Below are 20,984 nucleotides of genomic sequence, written 5' to 3'. Positions count from 1 at the left end.
CACTTGCTAAGGAGTTTTTGTATCACGTCAACATAAAATTATTGCCTCAGACGGAAATTTGAAATTAGGCCTACCTAGGCCAATCCAAATTTGAATCTATTATGTAAGAAACCCATATAATGTTAAATGCTTCAAAATTCTTTCCACTGGTCCCACATATACTTAGAAGTAACCATTTTAGCTTACTATCTTTTAAAATTGTAATTTGAACATATTTGGAGCAATAAAAATGAGTTAATTTCGTTATGTATGTACACCTGTATGTGCTTATTTATAGTGGTCCTCTATGTACAAAACGGTGAACGAGTTACGATTAGGAGTTGTAAAAAAAATTATAACCACCAAAAAATCCACGTCATCAAATTTAAGCCGGTGTCACGGTCTCACTTCTCCGGCGTGCTAGCTTCTCCGGGTGGATTCGGCGGATAATTGAGCACGTTATAGTGCACGTTACATGAGCACGATACATGCTCATGTGTCCACTGTGCTTACTTTTCCTAGGGCTGTTGAAGTCTACCAAGCCCATTAATAACACAGTGAAGGACACCTAAGAATGTGTTATGTAACACTTCCTGTGGGTCAAGTCATTCCATGGTCTTGCAAGCATTCTGATTGGTGTTCCCAGCGTCATACATGTGTGTGTGTTCATGGAGGAATAATTAAGAACGAACTCCTTGGTCCGTGTTCCTTGCTCGTTCGTGGTCCATTTTGTCTTTATTATTGCAACCATGGCTTAAAATAAATGTGCATTTCAAGTCTTTTTTTGTTATTGGGAGTTAATAGTGCGTGCCACGAAAATTCTGGATTCGACTGATACCCTGTAACCATTCATACAAATAAGATCTTACGTGCACAAGTACAACCCCGAGGAACTCGGCACACTAATACAGTGACGAAAATGTACACTACTGCGCAATTTTGTGCATGCGTGTTGAAGCGAAATTTTCCTTTTGGAGAAGCTAGCACGCCGGAGAAGCGAGACCGTGACACCGGTGGACGTATAACAGTTGCAAGGGCGATTTTAGTGCACATCAACATAAATAAAGTATTCATAAACAGCCGTCGAATGTGTAATATCCACTAAGCCCTGCCCCGTGATCTTTTGACCAATCACAGCCTTGGTTAACGTCGGACACGCGTGCACAGGATTGATATTCGACACGCGCGCGTGTTGGAATGAAAAGGTGCGCGTGTAGTTGCGCACGTGCGCATAGGGCGGGGCCTATTTTGATCGATCTGTTACCAGTCCACTGAGCTGATCAAAACCTTTCCAATCCTAAAATAAACGAATTAATTTCATGCAAGCCGAGTTTGTGCTAGTGTTTGTTTTTTGCAATCCCTTATAGTATCAATACAATATACACTGTAAATTAACATAACTTAATTAAAATTAAATAAAATCGAGGACTCATAATTTACCATTGCACACTTACAAACTCACCACAAAAAATATATAGAAATCACACCTAATCATAAGTAATCAAAACTAAACTGTGCTAGTTGTTGTTTCTGATCTACGAGTCATTCGGCAAGATTGATCATAACTGTAGGTGAAATCAAAAAAAAATCTTTAAAATTTCCCATTGAAAGTTTAAGGCGAAGGTTTGTTTGGCGTTTGAAAAGAAACCTGTACAATGAGAAGTACTGATTCAAATTTTTCTATTGGCAAAAAGGCAATTCAAAATGTTCCGGACTTCCATCATATTTGGTGTTTTGAAGAAAAAAACCCAAGCACACTCGCACTAAAATTGCTTCTTATTATTATAAAATATAGCTTAATTTCAATTTCAATTTTCAATTCCGATTGTCTGCTAGAACTTGAAAATGTCAAGTAAATGCAAAATAATTAGGAGTTGCAAGGTGGTCTGGAAAGTTAAGAAGAAAGGCTGTGATTATAAAACCGCACAGAAGTTGAAAGGCTTAAATTAAAAACGAACAATTATATAAAACAAAAAAACTCACCATGCATTATCTCAACAGATAGCGGTTGAATAAATAATTTGCTTCATTAAACTGACCAATCACAAGGAGGCTAATAAAACCACAAGAGGTTATTATGTGTACAACGTGAGGAAAAAATACACCAAAAAGAAAAAAACAATAAGGGTATAATATAAATATTTACAACAGACCAAAGACTCATTTAGCATCTTTGGTTTGTAACTCCTTTACTGTCATATATAAAAATCACACATTACTAATGCAAACGATCATAATTTCTTTGGTAATATTCCGTCGCCAAGCGCAGTACAAAATTGGCATCAACTTTGGTTTTCACAGCTGTATGGTACGGCGCCCTCACTCGACCATGTTGGAAGGCAATTGGGCAGTCACGAGGGTGTACAATAATCAGTACTGATTACGATACGACATTCTAAATTATTTCTATCATATAATTTTCTGTAAATAAAAAATTACCAATTGTTTTTCTCCATTCAGCTGCCATCCTATGTTATAAACAATCCCGACTCTAAACAAAACCGTTTTCTCATTTGCATTGAAACCATTCTACTAATTTCCATCTACAGAGAAATCGTTCTTCAACAATCCATAAAAAAAATGGAGTAATTATTGAAAAATATATATTTCAATTGCATTCAAAGGTTAATAAAATAAGTGCAGGTGTGCAGAGTCGGTAAAGTATAGAAATGTGCAATTTCGTTATAAAGAAAAGATGTACTTTTTTATGAATGGGGTTTAGTCTTGTGAGTTTTCTCTGTTTTGATTGGCTGATTCTTTGATCATGCATATTCATGATCCGCAGGTTGCCTTATGTCTCCATATGCCATGATTACTCCAAGAAACGAATAGTTTAATCAATGGGTATTAAACTTTGGAAGAAATGATGAAAATTGTTTTTAAAATTAAACTTCAGAGCAGGGTCGCCTGTGACTTGTGAACCGGCTTGTGATTTACTTGTGAGTACTTCTGATGGACTTGTGAAAAACTTCACACTTTACAACACTGATCTGAAGTCTTGCGACTGACACACTTTTAAACTTATGAATTACGATTGACTTTTGCTGGCTTGCGACTGCTTACGCTCTAACTAACATTGACTTAAGACTGACTTGTCATTTGAAGTCTTGTGATTGGTGAGATGACAACTATTTTCTCTACTTACTGTTCCTTAACTTTTGCTTGGACACTAATCTGAGGACACGGCAGAAGCCATGCTACCGCTATCTAGCGACACAGCCACGGCGGTGGGAGGCGACGGATTCACCCCGGCGAACAGCGTGTGCGCGGCCGCCTGGGCAACCACGTTGGTCGTGGTCTGAATCCCCGTGCTGCCGTGCTCCGAGCCGCCGGGGCTGACCAGGTTCAGCGGGCTGTGGCCGGCCGAGCTCCCGTTGGACAAGAGCCGGTTGGTGTGGCCCCCGTTGCCGTTGTTGGCGTGGCTGGGCTGGTGGTGAACATGTTGTATGTGGTCGAGGTGGTGGGGGTTGTGGGTGGGCTGCAGACGGGGCGAGTTGGTCAGTCCGGAGAGGGACATGTGGCCCGTTACGGAGGGGTGCATACCGTAGTTAAAATGGGGCTCCATCTGCAAGAGAAGAGAAGTGATACCAACGTAATACCTGAGGCCAATTTCATGATAATCTTAGTACGAAATAGATTGTTCCTTACGACTTGAGAATAGCTGAGAAGTGACTTGTGACTTACTTGCGATTGACTTGTAATTCGCACGTGATACTTGCGCTGGAGTTGTGATTGACCCGTGATTTACTTGTACTTGACTTGTGATTGAGTTGTTATGGCTTATGGCTGACTTGTGATTTACTTGTGATCGACTTGCAATTGACTTGCGATTTACTGTTGATTTACTTGTGATTGACACGTGATTAGTATGTGATTAACGTGCGATTGACTGACTTGTGATCGACTTGTGATTTACTTGTGATTTGCTTGTGATTATCTTTACCTTAATTGATGGGCTGTGCATAGACGTTGGCGGCAGTGCGGTGCCCAGAGTGGTATGGCCGTGGGCGTCCTTGGGCGATTTGGGCGTGGCCGACTGCTGCTGACCATTCACCTGCTGCTGCTGTTGCTTGGACGAGCCCTTGGGTTTGCGCTTGCGCGTTTGGATGCCGTCCTTCTTCATCGCTAGAGGGCGGTTCACCTGTGGTTTCAGAAAAAGAAGGAAATTTTGCCGTGAACACTATCAGAATCATTTTCGTTTATCCCAAAAGTGACCTGCGGAATTTATATTTAAAAAAAAGTACTTAGATTACAGATCGTGCTGGTACTAAACACCCCGTGAAATTATTCCGTCTGACTTGCTGTCATATTTTAGAAGAAATTGTAGGTGATTTCCAACGATCAGTCGATTTACAGATTTTTTTGAAAAATAAAGAATTTCGTGATCAAAAGATTGTGCGAGGTTTTTTTTTTTTACTGTTTTCTCGAAAAGTGTAATATCAACTGAGCTGAGATTTCAACTGGTTAGGTTTTGAACAATCCTCTTTGGATTTTGAGTGATGTTATTATTGGAAACGAACAAAATGTATGGAAAGCATATGATCCTATATATGCCTTTAATAAAGTCATGAAAGTCTAAATAGTCACAAATACTCATTTTTAGACGATCAGCCGTATGCGACCGTTGTAGTGTCAATTTGCTGCCTAAATTGAGGGTGTAATGTTGTATTTACGGTTGCCTTGATCGGCATCTTTTTTGTCTGCACACGAGCCTTAGTTGCATTTTTTTGTTTGACGAAGTCCAGGACGCGTGCCTCCCAGCGCGCCGGATCAAGCAGGCGCCCCGTGCCAGCCCGGCGCAAGGGATCCCCTCAGCTCCGCTTGTTTGGCTGGCCGGGGGATCAGGACCGGATCAAGGGATTTGCTGGTTCTGTCTCTCTAAAACCGCAAAAAAAAAGGGTTTCAAAAAACCGGTTGGTTGACTAGCCATGGAGAAGAGAGCAACCAGTTTTGCCGATCGGTTTTAGTGCAGTGTTCAGATTTTAAGGGAACAGCTTGCTTTTTTTGTCTTTTAGAATGTGGCAACAAAGCTTTTTTTTACAACAGAGATCATCACGTAGCTTCTGTGCATTACATAATCGCTTAGTAAAAAATATTGTCTTTTCTCCGGAAAAATTCGGAATATATACCTTTCAACTTTCTTGTGGAACACTTGATTAATTGATATTGTTCCTATTTTGGTTTAGGACTTTACAGACATCTTCCACAAGCCTCGAAACATTTTCCCAGCGTGACTTCATGTTACCTATGTCAACAAATCTGCGAATTGTTCAAAATTTATCCCGGAACTTCCAAAACAGTTTTGACAAGTTGTACCACCCAAAATGCCCGGCGGAACCCCACATAAACTCGCACATTTTCATGGCATCCACAGAAATATTTATTTAACAATGTGGCGTGAAATATGAAGACCCACCACTCTCGTTAAAAACAAAACAATAAACACTTCATGTTTCCACTGAGTTATTTATAGCGTCTTCACTTTGACTTTTAAACAGCATGGACGACCAACATTGTGTACTTCCAGTAAAACATCGCGGGCTCTTTAGGGCCCTGACTTGATGGATTTATGGTTAGGTTTTACCGCAATGATTTAAGGCACCTTTTTACACAAAATCTAAGTGGTTATTGGTCAATTTGTGTAATGGTGCGACCGCAACAAACAACACTTAAAAACTGAAAGGCCTCAGAACCCTTAGCGCGATAGAAAAAAAATAGATGGTTCAGCCAAAAAAATCTTGGAAATGAATGACTTAAGTGCTCGGCGTTCGCTCAATTCGTTCGAGGTACACACATGACATGCGCGCCAAAAGAAAACGACTGCGTTAACTGGCGTTGATTGATGCCACCTTGGCCTTCTGGGAGCAAAGATCGCCCTCATCGGTTGGTCGGGGTCAGGCCAAAAGGTCAACGGGGTCGACGACTGTTTATTGAAGGTAATCCTGGAGTATGTCCCAGTAGACTTGTCGGTTTTAGTGACGGACAGCTCAATAGACACTTTACGCGTTCTCAAATAAACAGTAATATTTTTGCTGCACTTGTTTTTTTTTCGCTGAAAGCATTCCCCCCCTTATTTTTTCTACAAATGGAGAGGATTAAAAAAAAGAGTTAAAACCGCTACTACGAATGATCATAGGGCTGATAACTTGACTGAAAATCGGATTTTCAGATTATTGTTTGCGTTGACATTGCAAAAGTGTTTTTGTCTTTTCAATGATGAAGACAATGACGATGATGAACAAAAAACGTAAACAATATCCATCTGGCATGTAATTATTCCTAGTAAGCTTATAATATTATAATGTATTAACCTTCCAGCATATTTATCGGGGATAATGGAATCCTGTTTACTACATGTATTGCGATAAGGTAGCTTGCCGAAGGACACAAATAACATGTCCGAAACGGATTGATTTGAGTATTCGTTTGTGTAAAACCTTCAGGTATGAATTATTTTCGCGGATATAATGAAACCCTCTTTACTATTGTGGTAAAACATCCTGCCCAAGGATGTATTGGGTTTAATACGCGTTTGCAAAAGAACGATCGATACACCATACAGACCATATGAATCTGTTTCAATTTTTTTGTGGACAGTGTTCGAAAAATTCGACAGCATGTTTTTTTCACCGACAAGGGTCAGAGAATAAACTCAGTTGGAGCTGTTTCGTCAAATTAATAAAAAGTGGCATATTTCATGGAAATGCTATCAGAATAGAACGGTGCTTGGTACGGACAACACTTCCTCAAAGCGAACAAAGTTTCCGGCCGAACCCTCGATTAATACAATTACAGTGAAATCTCGATAAGTCAAATTAAACTCCGATAACTCAAAACAACTGTTAGTCAAACAAAGAATCCATTGCCTTCAGTAGAAAAACAATCGTATACAACCCTGCTTAACTCAAACCTCTGCATAAGTCAAATTTTAAACCTGTTCCCTTGAGGTTTGACTTATCAAGATTTCACTGTATATTAATACTGATTGGTTCCCGTTTTTACATACATTTGCCAAAGTTCGTTTGACGGGAACTACTTTTCTTGTACCAAAACAAAGGCCAGGAAATGACACACTTACGCTGTGCAGTTTGTAGTACAGGCCGCAAGCGTTGCAGACCGGTTCACCCTCTTTATTCCTCCGCCAGAGCGTTGTGGTAGTGGTATGGCAGTTGGCGCACACGATGCCCTCACGGCGTGAGCCGGATTGCTGCCAAAACACAAAACAGAAATACGTTTTCAAGTTTTGAATTTCAGAAGCAAACAATTAAATTTTGCGAATCCCAATCTCTGTTTGAGAACTTTAATCACAACCACTTTTACCGCTTTTACCAAATTTACATGTTCGCTTTTAAAATTACAAGCACCAACACAATGTAAAACCTTCAATGATACAGTTGAATCAATTTTGAAAAATCTGGTTTTACACTTACGAAGTGTTAAGAATTGTTTAATTATGCACAGAAAAAAGAGTGGAAATAAACAGTTAATTTCATTAATGTAAAGATATCGGAGAATCATGCTGAAACAGAAGAAGTTAGTTGAAATCTCAATACAATGTAATTACATAAAAAGTTCACAAAATCCCCACAACAAGAGGACAATTAAGTTAAAACTGAATTTACAATGGGGCAAACTTCACGCGCAGAGCAAACTTCATAAAATTAGTATTTCGTTCAGTTTTTTGTGACGAAATAAATATAATAAAAAATAGTTTGAGTAATTATTCTGCGCTTCAAACTTAACCAAAAAATTAACCGCTGAAAACCAATTCGGCCAAAAACAAAATTGAAATTCATCTCAGCGCTCCGATTTTTTTTTTTCTTCAAAAGATGTTGCACGAGGCTAAAATTCAAAGGTCAAAGTTCAAAGTTTAAAAACCAAACGATAAACTTTGTCCATTTTAAAAATCATAAAGAAAACGGATTAGTAGAAAACGAAATGCATGCATGATTAAAAAAAATACTCCATGCCGTTTGGATTTACGTATAAATTCTTTGCAAAAACAAAGTTTTAATAAAAGCATTTAAGTAGTTTCTCAAAGAAAAAATAGAAATTAGAGAGCGCATTAATTTTTTTCCTTCAAATTTGGCATCGAATTGACCGAGCACTGAGATTTAATCGGCATTTTGTCTTGGCCTTACCGGTTTCCAGCGCCGGTCCTTAAAGCGCAGAAGGTTCGGATCCAGGCCCTCAATGGTCATGTCCGGCGCCTTCTCGCATAGTTCTCCCAACTCGTCCTGTGGGCATAGAATCAAGTGGTTTCTTCAAGATTTTGACTTTTAAAATGGGGAGATACCGGTAGTTCTTTTTTACACGGTCTCATTCGTATTTCAAAGGCACATATAAGGATCATTAATCACCTACCGAATCATCGCCTAAAAGCTCACTTGGATTAAAGATCATATACTGGTACAAAACACAAAATATTGTCCAGAGAATTAAAATCTCAGTCGAAGGTATCACTTCATCTTTAAAATTACAGTCCTTCTGTTTTGAGGCGTGCGATCACACCCCCACGCCATCACACGCCTAAAAGCTTCCTGAGAAGTGCGAATAATCGCACGCCTGAATCCTCAGTACGCACACCTCGGCATACATTTACAGCATAATTATACTTCATAATTTGTGAAAAATAAAGTACGTCAGTGAAGAGAAAATGGCCTAATTGTAAACCACGATGAATATTATGAAATAATATCCCAGCTTGGACCATAAAATCACACACCTAGAAAAATCACTCGCCTAGAAAATCACACGCCTAGAAAAATCACACGCCTAAACAAATCCAGGTGTGCCTTTTTCCACACACCCGTGATTTTGAAACCAGAAACATATTTTTCAATATGTTTAAAGCGACAAAGATCAACTTCTGAACTTTTTACTCGATAAAGGGGTTGGGCCGGTACATGCTGAAATATCCGCAACTGAATGATAGTATCACATTTCCCCGCACGTCCCGGTAATTCATGTTCGCCATGATAAGGCATTTTGAGGCATTCTCCCTTCGCCGAGTCAGACATCCTCGTCCGTCATCATCAACGGGACACATGTTCTCCCAGCTCCCCTCCCTTCGGCCTCATGGCATACCGGCAGTGATGGATGCAAAGCTCTAGTTTTATCGCTTCGTCGTTTGCTTTTATCTCACTGCTCGCGCTCCGTGGACACTATGACGGAGGGCTAGGCCGGTGTCAGGTTTGTCTGGTCCCGGAGATAAACTTGGGGATGTTGTCTACAGAGTTGGTAATGGACGGCCGATCCTTGGCATTTTGCCCGGATCGCTCATCAGAGATAGTACCACAGTGCGAGGCAATAGAGGTTGGGCAGTAATGTTGATGGTGGGTTGGGTGTGGAGAGTGGGTGGGGTTGATATCGCGGAGTTCAAGAGGGCACACATTGAAAAGAAGTGTACAGGAAGACGTTTTAAGACTCTATGAACTCCGCGGACGAGCGGTAGAGGGCGTTGCCTCACTGTGACGTCAGATGCAATGGCACTATATTTCTGCTTTGCAAGTGCATGCTACTTTAAGCAAGTTCGATCAAGAACCATAGTAGACTAGTGGTTGATTTGAAATATAACTTATTCAGAATTATTCTTTCTGGCTTCTTGAATGGTTTTACATATTTTACTCAATTTAATATACGTGGAAAATCTGAGGACATATATTTCGGAATTTCGTCATACCTGTCAAGAATTCCGAGAGAAAAAAAAGCGTTTGTTATTGTGGCAGCCTGTTTTGCGCATGCGCAATGACCTTTTGAAAGGCGTGACCCGAGAGAAATGCGCGCAGAATATTTTCTGATACTGGTAAAAATGCTGTCGTGTTCCGTCGTAAGTAACCAGAGTGACACGCTCGAACGCAGCCAGACTCAAGGTGGAATAAATGAATAAATGAATATATGAATAAATTGATGTCGGGGGGAGGGACTCACCAGGCGTCGCTGGGGCTTGATGAGAGGCCGGCTCATCCCATTCATCTTGTGGTACAGACCGCAGGCGTTGCAGAGGTAGTGACCGGTACCATCCCGTCGCCACAGAGGCGTGGAAATGGCCCCGCAGTTGACGCACTCTCTCCCGACTGGGTGGAATAAATGAATTTATGAATAAATGACTAATAATTAGGTAAGAAGTAACCGGTGGTCGTCCGGCAGTAACATAGTATTTGGAGATGGCAGCCAACTACTACCCGTTCTCCAGACTACTCGTACATGAATACATTTGGCATTTAATAATAATAATAACTAGAGGTTGAAGGAACAACCACACGGTGTTGGGCCATGAATTACCGCAAACTTTGCCACACACATCAACTCAAAATATGCATGTTTACATCCATGTTTGACTTTTCAACATGCCGCCAGAGGGCGCTCTAACATTTGATGACGTCACCTGTAAAATTTTTGTAAACAGTTCTGGAGAAGGATTTGCTGAGAATATGCTGAGAAGAACAAAAACAGTAAATTCTTACAAAACCAATAGTTGTTGGGCTCAAGGCCCAACACCTAATAATAATGAACATTTCTATAGCGCCAAAATCCGTCTAAAAAGACGCTCAAGGCGCTTTACAAGTTTGAAAAATAAACTATTATTATAACATTAAATTAAAGAAAAAAAATTAATTGTAACGTTAATTGCACAACAAGTGACCGGCGCCGCCCAACGCCACAGAATGGGTGGATCCAGTACCGATAGGTTGGAATTAATGGATGGATGAATGAAATGAATGCCAATTTAAATTCATGAATATATGAATAATTTGTAAGAAATAATATGACAAACTAGCTATGAGACAGAAGAAGTGTTCCTCTTTTAAATATATTTTGAATCACAGACTTTTTCGCACGAGACATTTTTTTTGTACAGTTGGTGCACTGCACAGTTTAAGACTAGGCATAAATGAATATCCTCATCAGCAATTATCATGCATAAATTAACCAGATGCACTCGGACAACATAATTTCATATTAAGCCGCTTTTGTTAACAATGACTTTTTTTCAGTCCCTTTTTTTCCATAAAACGGACTGAAAATAATTGTCGAAAAACGGCTTTTTAGTGTGTTGAATATTACCACTCGCTGTCTACCTGACGTCATGTACTTGTACTGAATAAATGAATAAGTTAGGGAAGGACACGTGACATGAAGTGCACAGTCCAACACAATATGCAAGTCATTAATATGCAAATCATAAATCGATGAATATGAAAGAGGAAGTCATGAGATATGGCAATTTGACATGAGCTTTTGGAAGCATTCATATAGCCAAATCGATAAGTATATCGAATAGAACTGACAAGGTGATTACAATTGTAAAAGTTCGACTAAATGAATGGATATGTAAAACAGAGCAAGTTCTAGTTAATTTAATGAGTGATGAAATGCAATGAGGACTGCTTAAACCATGACATTTAAAGTGTACAGTAACAAAGATTTGATGCAAAAAGGAGTTTCTTTTAAAGGTAATATACAACATTTGGTTTTTTTTTGTTATTTTCAGAATGGATTTGGGGTTAGCATTTTATAGCAAATATTGGAAACACAGACATTTTTGTGCCAATATATGCTGGAAAACCACGAGAAAAAATGTTGTTCTGTGTAGTCTGGTTCCCTTAGCCTACTTCAGACCAAGCAGAGCAATTTAAAGACGTCGGGGAATTGTCAGGTCAGGGAACCAGACTAGCTAGCTTGCATCAGTTCACGAATGTGAAAACGTAACAAACAATATGTGGAGTAACTAAATTTGGTAAATTGAGGGCATTATTTGAAAAAAAAAACCCACATTTTTTTTCCAACGATGGTCGGAAATTGAAACAAACATTCCACTTGAAATGACGGCACAACATGCAGGTGCCATGATTTCACAGGATGCTTGAGACCGTTACTCACTCACAGTCCAGTAAGATAATTCATAATAATTTGGATGTTTTGTTTTTTAATGTTTGCAATTAATTATTACCTTTAAGTGTTTGTTTATACATTGTAATACTTACTTCCAAAGTCCTGTGTCCACATGTCACTCTCTGCAGAAGTGAGAAGAAAAGAGAACAAAGAAATATGTTACATCACCAACTTCAAAATTTCTTAAACGGACTGAATTTGCAAATATAGGCCTACACCTAAAATGGCGAAACGTTAAACAGAAACATTTTTGCTAGCAAATTTGAAGATTCTTTTGATTTAATAAACAAGGTTGATTTACTAACTATTGGAAACTATCTCCATGGAAACCGGAGAGGTCCGGTAAAACTATAAAGAAACGAAGTTGACAGAACCAGGATTCGAGCCCGCGACCTGCGGAACCCTGTGGAGCACTAGTGGATAGTCGTAGGTTCAACCTCTGTTTCTGCCGTACTCGGTTTTTTTTGTGTTCAACTGGAAACTGGGAAATAGTAATAGTATTAGTCAGTTTATTGCTAGCTTTTGGTATCTAAAGTTTGTGAAAAATGAAAAATGCGCCACCAAGAGTTTGCCACGGAGTGTTCGTTTTTCAAGGTCACGGTCGACAAAACATGGCCCATTTGAACGAGTGTCAGTAGAAAACTTGAGCTAATTTGTTATAGATTGGGGCAAAGCGTTTTGCCCCCTTACAAAAAAACTCCATATTGTTAAAACGAAAAGAAAAGGGCAAACAGATACTCGAATCATACGCTTTCGAACTTTCTGGCCGGAAAAACTAACAATTTCAAATGTCCCACGCAGCGAATTTGTCGACCATCTCCCACAATGCACTGGGAAAAATGAACTCTTGGTGGCGCACTGCATTGTGAATCGCCCGAATTTGAAAGTTGCCAAGAAGTTACAAAAGAGGCTTTGCAGCAGAAACATCGTTAGAAGCATAACACGGGATACGCGCAAATCGGTGGACGTGTAGAGAAAAAAAAGTTGTGCAAGCAGATAATATCTCAAAAAGTACCTAACATGAGTATTTCATTTTGATGGAGCATATTAATTATACTCTTGTGTATAATCAGTGAAAATGTCATGGATACCCATTCATGCATACCAGAGCTGTAACAGATTATAAAAGGATATGTGCTTTTTCAACCATTCCAATTGGAATTATACATTGCATTGGAAATCGCTCAACCGGCACTCTGCAATGGGTCTTTTCATGCACTGTGTAAATCACATTGGGAGGGTGAAAAACAGATTGCCATTTTTAATCTGTGTATCTCTGGTTTGCATGAATGGACTTTCATCAAATTTTCGCTGTGGTTATTCATAAGAGTACAAACAATATACTCCATCAACATGAAATGCTGATATTGCATACTTTTTGCGATATTTAAAGATGTCTGCTTGCACCATTTCGTTTGGTCACCCTGTATAAACTCGAGCAGAACGACGCAAATGAAAACACGACCAACACAACTTAACACAGGCAAAAAAATCTCGGTTTACTTACACTGTAAAAACGTTGGGCAAAATGTGTTGATATTTAGACCAACGTTGGTCAACATATCAACAGGTTAAACTCTTGGGCGAATTTTTCCCAATTGTTGGCAAATTTTTACCCAAATTGGGTAATTTCAGACCAATGTTGGGTAAAATTATATTGCCCAACAGTGTTTTACCCATTATTTTTTAGAGTGTAGAGCGCTCGTCGATGTGTTTTCACAGATGTCCGGACACAGACTCGCGGAGCGGGCAGGAATGCTCTCTCTGCGCCGGGAGAAGGCCACAAGCCTCCCGGCTATTTACTAGAGGACGGCCCGGTAAGAGCGCAGCCGGTCTTTTAGCGTAACCAACCAAACTAAACCCTCTTGTTCAAACACCTTGTGAGCTGTAACAATTATTTTTGTAAGGTTTGACATTTACTTTTCAGTGTAATTACATCACGTGAGTTATTTTTTTATTGGATTTAATTATTTATATAGATGGAGCCTAACATCCGAAAGGTTTTAAGCCTGCATGTTCCGCGTAACTTGAAGAAAAACTGTGGGTGTTCAACTTAACAGTTTTACAAAAAATTGTATATATAAAACAAAAGTAACAATCTGGTTTTAAATCCCACGCTTTTTGGGGTGCTAAAAAATAATTATGATCATCATAAACTATGTAACAAAAATGTAAGGTTGTCCATGTCTCGAAGTGACACAGTCGCGAAATCCCAGAAAATTAATTTTGGTCTTTTTGTAAACCGTGCTCGTTAATTTTTACCAAATTAACCGCAATGTACTCTAGATGCCATGTGGTAAAATCCCCTTCCGCCTTTTATAATTACATTTTGTACGTAAATTCAGTCGTATGATTCTTTTGACCGATGTGTTCATGAAACGGACGGCGAGAGCGATATTACGGGAGGGAAGTACTTCGGGCAAGGGACGTGACTCGCCATAACTCAGCTACCGGGCACTGCGGCGCGTTTGACCGATGAGACGTTTTACTCCGGTCCGATTCCAACTCGTTAGGCCGTACGGGCCCAAAACCGTACATCCATCACAACCCGTGTACCTACATAACGTAGACTGTGAACTCAAGTTTGTCTTGCATGTTGATAAGGCAATTAGAAAGTGTACATCACAAACACTGTGTGTGTATATTGATCGAGTCTTCAAATATAATTAGGCGAGTGGGGAAAAGGCTACCGGATCATAAGGAGGAAAATATCTGGAGAAATTAATAGGTGTGTGTTCACATGTCTTATTTTTGACAGTCATTTCAGAAATTCGACCCGGAATTGAGAAGGAAAAAAATCGTCCACAACCTGGTGGGTAGAAATTCTTTCACTCGAAATTTCGTCATGTGCGACCGCCGATAAAGACCAAAAATGGGGCTGACTTTCCCATGCTTACACTTCGGCCGCAAGAACAAAAAATATGTTTTTCTTCCTACTATTTCCTAATCGGTTATTTCAACAACTGAGATAAGATTAGGACCATTTAAAATTGTTAGTGTAACTATTTCAGTGGTTTTTATTTAAATATAATTACTTGACCAGCGCTGAGTTTATTTTTTAGTTTATCGCAAAATAGCGGCTGTCGCTTTCACTGTTCGTCCGGGGAATTTTTTTCCGGTTTTTTTTTTTTGGCTTACATTAAGAACAGCTGCGATCTGATAAAGAACCTCAGTTAGACTTTAATTTTTTTTAAGGGAATGAGACAATATCAATTAATAGCTATATATTAATCCAAGTTCATGTGGCAAGACAAAAAAAATATCTTAAGAAAACAAAAATATTAGCCCAACTTTGTCCGCACTGCATACGCGTATTATGGGGGCAGTTAAAATAAAATCCCAAAACGGTACATGAACAACGCACATGCTATTTCCCATGGTGGGTTTGTGAATCACTCTTATCTATTATTTATAACGATAATCCAGCGCTGGAAAGTGTCAGTTTTTGGCCATAAATACAAGAATCATAATCAGTGAGCTGGAGATAAGAGAATTCAATTTACAAATGATAACATCTTGCGTGACGGCGGTCGCCGAGTACGCTTGAATTCTTCCCTTCTATTTTTTTTTATATCGGTTTGAAAAAAAGCAAACATAACACGAACCTTTTTTGTGTGTGAAACGGTCCATTAATAATACGTGAAATACTTGTGCGACCTCACCGAGCTGACCAACTATATTTTATATAGGTTTAGTGCTAGTCGGATGAAAGCTTTGCTTGGTTATTTTTTTTGGGATACAAATTTATGAAACCAATTCGAAAGTCCGCTAAATTTGCCCACTGAGCGTTCCAAGTTCCAACTACCCGAACGACGACCAAAAGTTCCGCTTGTTCGTGAACAATACAGTTTGAGTAAAAAAAACCCTGAAACCCAAAAGACAGGACCAATTTTTGAATGAAGCTTTACCTGTATCATTTCCAAAATCTAGGATAAGTTATGAAACCCAGTCATTAAGCTTTCTTTTAATACAAGAATCATTCAAATCACTCATGTACTTGTCAAGTTACGGAATTTGGAACACAAACACCGTTTTAAAGTTCTGTCCACGGATCACAAAAAAAGGTAAGTGTTCTTTCAGCAAAACGAAAACAATTCATACGCATCCCCATGAGAATTGTTTTCGTTTTGCTGAAAGAACACTTAACTTTTTTGGTGATCCGTAGACAGAAATTCAAAACGGTGTTTGTGTTTAGAATTCCGTAACTTGAAAAGTACAAGAGTGATTTGTATGATTCTTGTACTAAAAGAAAGCTTAATGACTGGGCTTTCATATCCTAGATTTTGACTGCGCTACAGGCAAATCTTCCTTCAAAAACTGGTTCTGCCATTTGGGTTTCGTTTTTTTTTTACTAACCCTGTATTCCATGTTAATTTTACAATACTCTATCACATGAACAAAACAGATCGAACGATGTGTAACCTTTATGTTTTTTGGTATAATGCGGAACGCACCTATGTAATCACATAGCTTGTGTTCTTAAGCAGGAGGTTTTACTATGATTACGTCTCTCCATGCATACAGGATCATACAAAATTCGAAAGAGGTGAAGGATAGTAATGTTGTGACAGAGCAGAAGTGAACATATGTGTCAAGATCACGCACCTATTAGTTGCAAAATTTCTGAAAATTGGACGAGGTGTAATTATCTTGACTCTACATTTTAAAAGGTACAATTTTGGTGTCAAATTGTTTTAAGCTAACCAAAGTTCCAAATTTCTCATACTTCCTGAAGGATGTTTCCCGAGAGAAATGTATCTACTGTGGTTGTGGGGGATAAAATAAAATTATGAATAATTAAACATTTCATGAATTTGAAGTGGCGAATCTCATTCGTCTTTCAATACATAATGTCCACATAGACCGTCATTATAACTCATTTCAAGTGTTCTAAAGGACTTTATTTTTTCAGGTACTATAAAACAGGGTATGAACATGTAAGCCTATTGTGTTTTTCACAACATGACTCGCCGCAATATTTACCCAAGCCATTGACTTCGAATTGATGATGATTCGCCGTTCATATACTGACTGATGTTCCACTAAATTGGTTCAGCTCGGATAAATGTTAACTTTCTCTTGAGTGTTTTCGAGAACTCTTTTGTCGACTCGAGAGCCGCGCGTTGTAAAGAGCTACCGGTAGGTTCAAGTAGGTTCAACGGGGATTTCAAGCGCTAGGGCTCTAGTCCGAGACTCCGAGGGTAGAAGCGGGCTCAGCAGCCGATGGGAACGGGTGCACATGCTCCTCTGACCCCGCGGTTAAATAGACCGCGCGGCCGCTGCATCTCGGCGTCGTAGCCCGCGTGTGGGAAGACCAAGATACGACTATAGCGCGAGGCCAATTACAAGAAGCAAACCTTCAAACAATCATGGTGTGTCAACAGCCTGAACCAATCACAATGAATTGTCAACAAGGGGTAAAACACGGAGGAGGGACGGAGGAACAATACAAAATGAGTGTCGCTATCAAGTGCCCTCGTTAAAAAGAAAAACTTCTCGATAAAAGTCAATTGGTGTAAACTAGACATAATAGTCAGCTTGAGAGGACAAGTTATTGTTATTAATTGCTGGTAATTAGGAGAGCTCGTTCATATTTTTTTGTTCATCTGAAGCGAGAGCCATTTGGAGTTGCGTGCCACTTTCCCACCCCAATCCGTAGACGTAGTTTCGATCGGTAAATAATAGTCTGTGTGTTTTCGTAGGGCAACAACGCCAATAGAGCCTGGTAGTATATTTGAGCATGAGCTTATCTTGAAACAGCGAATGTGCGACTCTAAAAGAGACTAAAATGGACATCATTAATGGTGCAGACCTGTAAATCGACTCCCATATAGACCTCAGCGATAAATGACCTATCGCCGTTTGCCAGTTAGCCACGCCCCTTAGACAACCCTATGGAATTGTGTACATTAAGTTTTGTTTCAGATTTTGCGCGTTGTGTTCATGCAAATCCGGATCCGTCCATAACTTTTTGAGTTATCAACTTAACAGACAAACCAACCAACCAACCAACAAACAAACCAAATCCGATGAAAACATAACCTGCGGAGGTATGATAATACTGGTGAAATTTAACACCACTAAATGCGCCCTCAATCGACAACAAGTGGAGAATACAGGATGACCTCAGATCTGGTTTCCAACTTCAAGGTAGAATTTGTTCAAGGGGGCTCAGTACTTTTCTCTACAAAATAAATCAAATAAACCTTGCAACCTCTCATTGAAATAAAAAGTAAAAAAAAAAATTGTCTACTAAGCAAACTTTATTTTTTTTTTATTGTATGTGGACGCATTTTGTTTCCCGTGTGTGAAGTCCGGATCTCAATGGGTTGTTTGCTGTTTGCGAGCGGGGGACGAACGGGTCGACACCGCGACAAGTTAAACAAGTTCCATCAAACTGGTGCTGCAGGGCGAACACTCGAGTGTTGCTCAGAAACAACTTTGAAGGGTTCTGCACTTTTTCCCTTTGGTACTATTCATCGATGAGAACCAAAGTTCGCCTATGTCCAGTGGATTTGGAATAAAAAGTCGGGGTGTCATGTAGTTTTATTGGCCCTACACCAATTAAGAACGCATGCAAGAAACCCCTTTTCGAACAGCTTGTCACATTTTAAAAATAACTTCAGTTAAAGTTAAGGGAATCCTAGATTAATCTCTTATCGAATGGTTGTCAAAAAACAATATCTTGTCAAATTCTTCCCAATGGTTGCTTAAATTGGAGTTATCTAATAATATTGGGGGTTTTATACCAATAATCGAGTAAAATAACATTGTTTTCACAAGCATTTGCTAATTATTGAGTAAAGATCTGCTCTGCAAAAGCAGACTATACCTGCGTGAATGATAGGAAAAGACTTACTTGAGCTGGTTCTCATTAGAAAATTATATAACCTTGAATAGTGACATTGAAAAATTGGGGAACCGCCAATAGGGCTGGATAGCTCAGTTGGTAGAGCACCGGAACGGCAATCTGTAGGTTGCAGGTTCAAACCCCACTCCAGTCAATTTCTTTGTTCAACTTATAACAAATTATAAGAAAATACCATACTTGTTTAGACATACACATGTACATGTTTCTAGGTCTTTTGCATTGTCGTCCACTGAAAAATTCTCTGAAATCATTGGAAAACAAGATCCGAAGAAGGAAACATACTTCCGATTACTATTAGATACGAAATGTGATTGACACAGGAATCGATACTGCAAAGTAGTTAATGTGATGTTAATGACTTCGTGGTGACTTCATTTTCACAATGCTTGGTATCGATACTAGAGTATCGAGTGGGCCTACATCTCGGGTACGTGTGTGGGTACTTCACGCAACTCGTGCGTGCCTGGTTGTGTCGAGTGGCCGTGCGTTATCCACCACTCGGCAGTATCGCAAGTTTTACACACATTTTTATCAAATTCATTGTGGGTCGCGAGTCCCCTTTTTTTTAAACGCACGGCAACATGGACATGTTCCGGTAGGAGCGATACACGATTCTTATCAAAAGTTTGCAGATAACAAAAAAATAGGGCCGAATTGTGTTCCCTATCTGTGTTACAATATTGTCGCAAGATATGATAAAATAGGACAGAAAATGATGCGAAAGTATTAAGGATTTCTCGTTCAACTAAAATCATGCGGGATATTTTATTGAAATCCGTGCATATGGGGGAAATACCTTGATGATATACTATTCGCTTTCCCACGATGATGCTGCGAAACCGTATACAGTCCTTAATCCTCTTCAAAAATGTTGTTTGGAGTAAAAGCTTTTTGCGGAGTCACAGTTTGGCTTAGCGGGCCAAACAAGAAATGTTAGGCAGGGGAAGAGTCAACTTCGCCCGGTGCTCTCCCATGACGGAACTCATTTGCCGCATGGCTGGCTCCGGTGATAACTTCCCCTGAGGTCCGAATATGGACGCGACAAATTGGCAGAAAATTGGTGGCAGAATTTGTTACCTAAACGAGTGAGGGAAGTTGTAAGAATCTTTGGAGACAAGGGCGTGCCTTTTTTTTTTGGGGGGGGGTTATCAATGTTTCCTCCTTCCTGAAGTAAGGGGAAACGAGACAAGGCAAAGCTGGTCCCCGAGTGCACAGGTATTGAGTTGCTTCGGAATGGCTATTCACTGGAAGTCTTTTCACTATTATGGCCCATTATAATGGGCTGAATCCATCTTATTCGTTGCGGGGTAATACTATACGAGAGCACTGCCCGGCTCACAAGTGACATTCAGTCAGACACACAAGCTCATTTATTTTGGAACACATCTTTGCCGTTTCCTGTTAGTTCCGGTAGATCTTGTGTTCTTGCGGATCATCCATGTTTTCCAGCCAATTATTTTTAACATGTAGGCCTACACATTTTTATTTCAAAAAGTCCTGCAGATTTGCCAAATATGGCACACATTTTTATAAACTGGCAAGTATGTTGTGGTAACAGTGTTTCAAATTTGGTCAGCACTGTGCCTAATTCAGACATAATAACGTATCCTATTTCGCGAGCCTCAATGATGGCATTAAGACAAATACGGAACAGCGGAACCTCCGGTCACCTTTAACCTTGATCCTGTGTGGTCCCTTGCGAGGAATCCCGGACGATCCCTCAAAACGACGGGGAACAAGGTTGACTGACAGCGTCAATCAGGGCGCAGACGCGGACTCAGACCGAGGCAAGACGGCGCATGCGCAGACGAGGCAGTTTGGGACAGCTGGATGTCCAACACCGTGCTATTATGATATATATTATTATTAAATACATTAAAATGTACAAAGGGAAGGGCGCGTGAGCTGATATTTTTTAGACATGGAAGGCATAGGCTATGTATATGAAGATTATCTCCACCACTGTAGAGTGATGAGAAATAACTGAAAACAGAGAGAAAACCTTTTTTTAAGTCCCGTTTTCGATGTGTTTCTTTGGTACTTTGGGTCGGCGTGAACCTTGACGTTTGTATTTGGAGACTTGCCATCTTGCCGAAAGCTGTCGCCCCCCCCCCCCCAAAAGTGACAACTTGGCTATGCCGAGCCTTAGAGTCCACCAATACTTCACTGTCATGAGTGTCAACCGCAAAAAAAACAGCACTCAGAAACAACAGCCCTTCCGTGTCCACAACTTGAATCC

At 39.8% G+C, this 20,984-nt stretch overlaps 1 protein-coding gene across 3 annotated transcripts in view; it reads right to left on the bottom strand.

The window, feature by feature from the left end:
* Positions 1-995: 995 nt before the first annotated feature.
* LOC119724911 (transcription factor GATA-4-like) overlaps positions 996-20,984 on the bottom strand; it is a 43,955-nt gene continuing 23,966 nt past the window's right edge. For 2 of the 3 annotated variants that reach the window (XM_038196217.1, XM_038196218.1), the window contains exons 3-8: positions 11,967-11,996; positions 9,910-10,055; positions 8,121-8,216; positions 7,058-7,186; positions 3,923-4,120; positions 996-3,544 (exon numbers count right to left, since the gene is read on the bottom strand). In XM_038196217.1, coding sequence (XP_038052145.1) covers positions 3,149-3,544; positions 3,923-4,120; positions 7,058-7,186; positions 8,121-8,216; positions 9,910-10,055; positions 11,967-11,996 — 995 coding nt within the window. In that variant the 3' untranslated portion in view covers positions 996-3,148. The remainder of the gene's footprint in view (positions 3,545-3,922; positions 4,121-7,057; positions 7,187-8,120; positions 8,217-9,909; positions 10,056-11,966; positions 11,997-20,984) is intronic. The other variant, XM_038196219.1, reaches the window with a different exon arrangement.

The sequence above is a fragment of the Patiria miniata genome, unplaced genomic scaffold (genome assembly GCF_015706575.1).
Source record: "Patiria miniata isolate m_02_andy unplaced genomic scaffold, ASM1570657v1 HiC_scaffold_18, whole genome shotgun sequence".
Classification (NCBI taxonomy): Eukaryota; Metazoa; Echinodermata; class Asteroidea; order Valvatida; family Asterinidae; genus Patiria; species Patiria miniata.
Note: the sequence above shows the minus strand (reverse complement) of the source record. Positions and strands in the feature narration are given on the sequence as shown.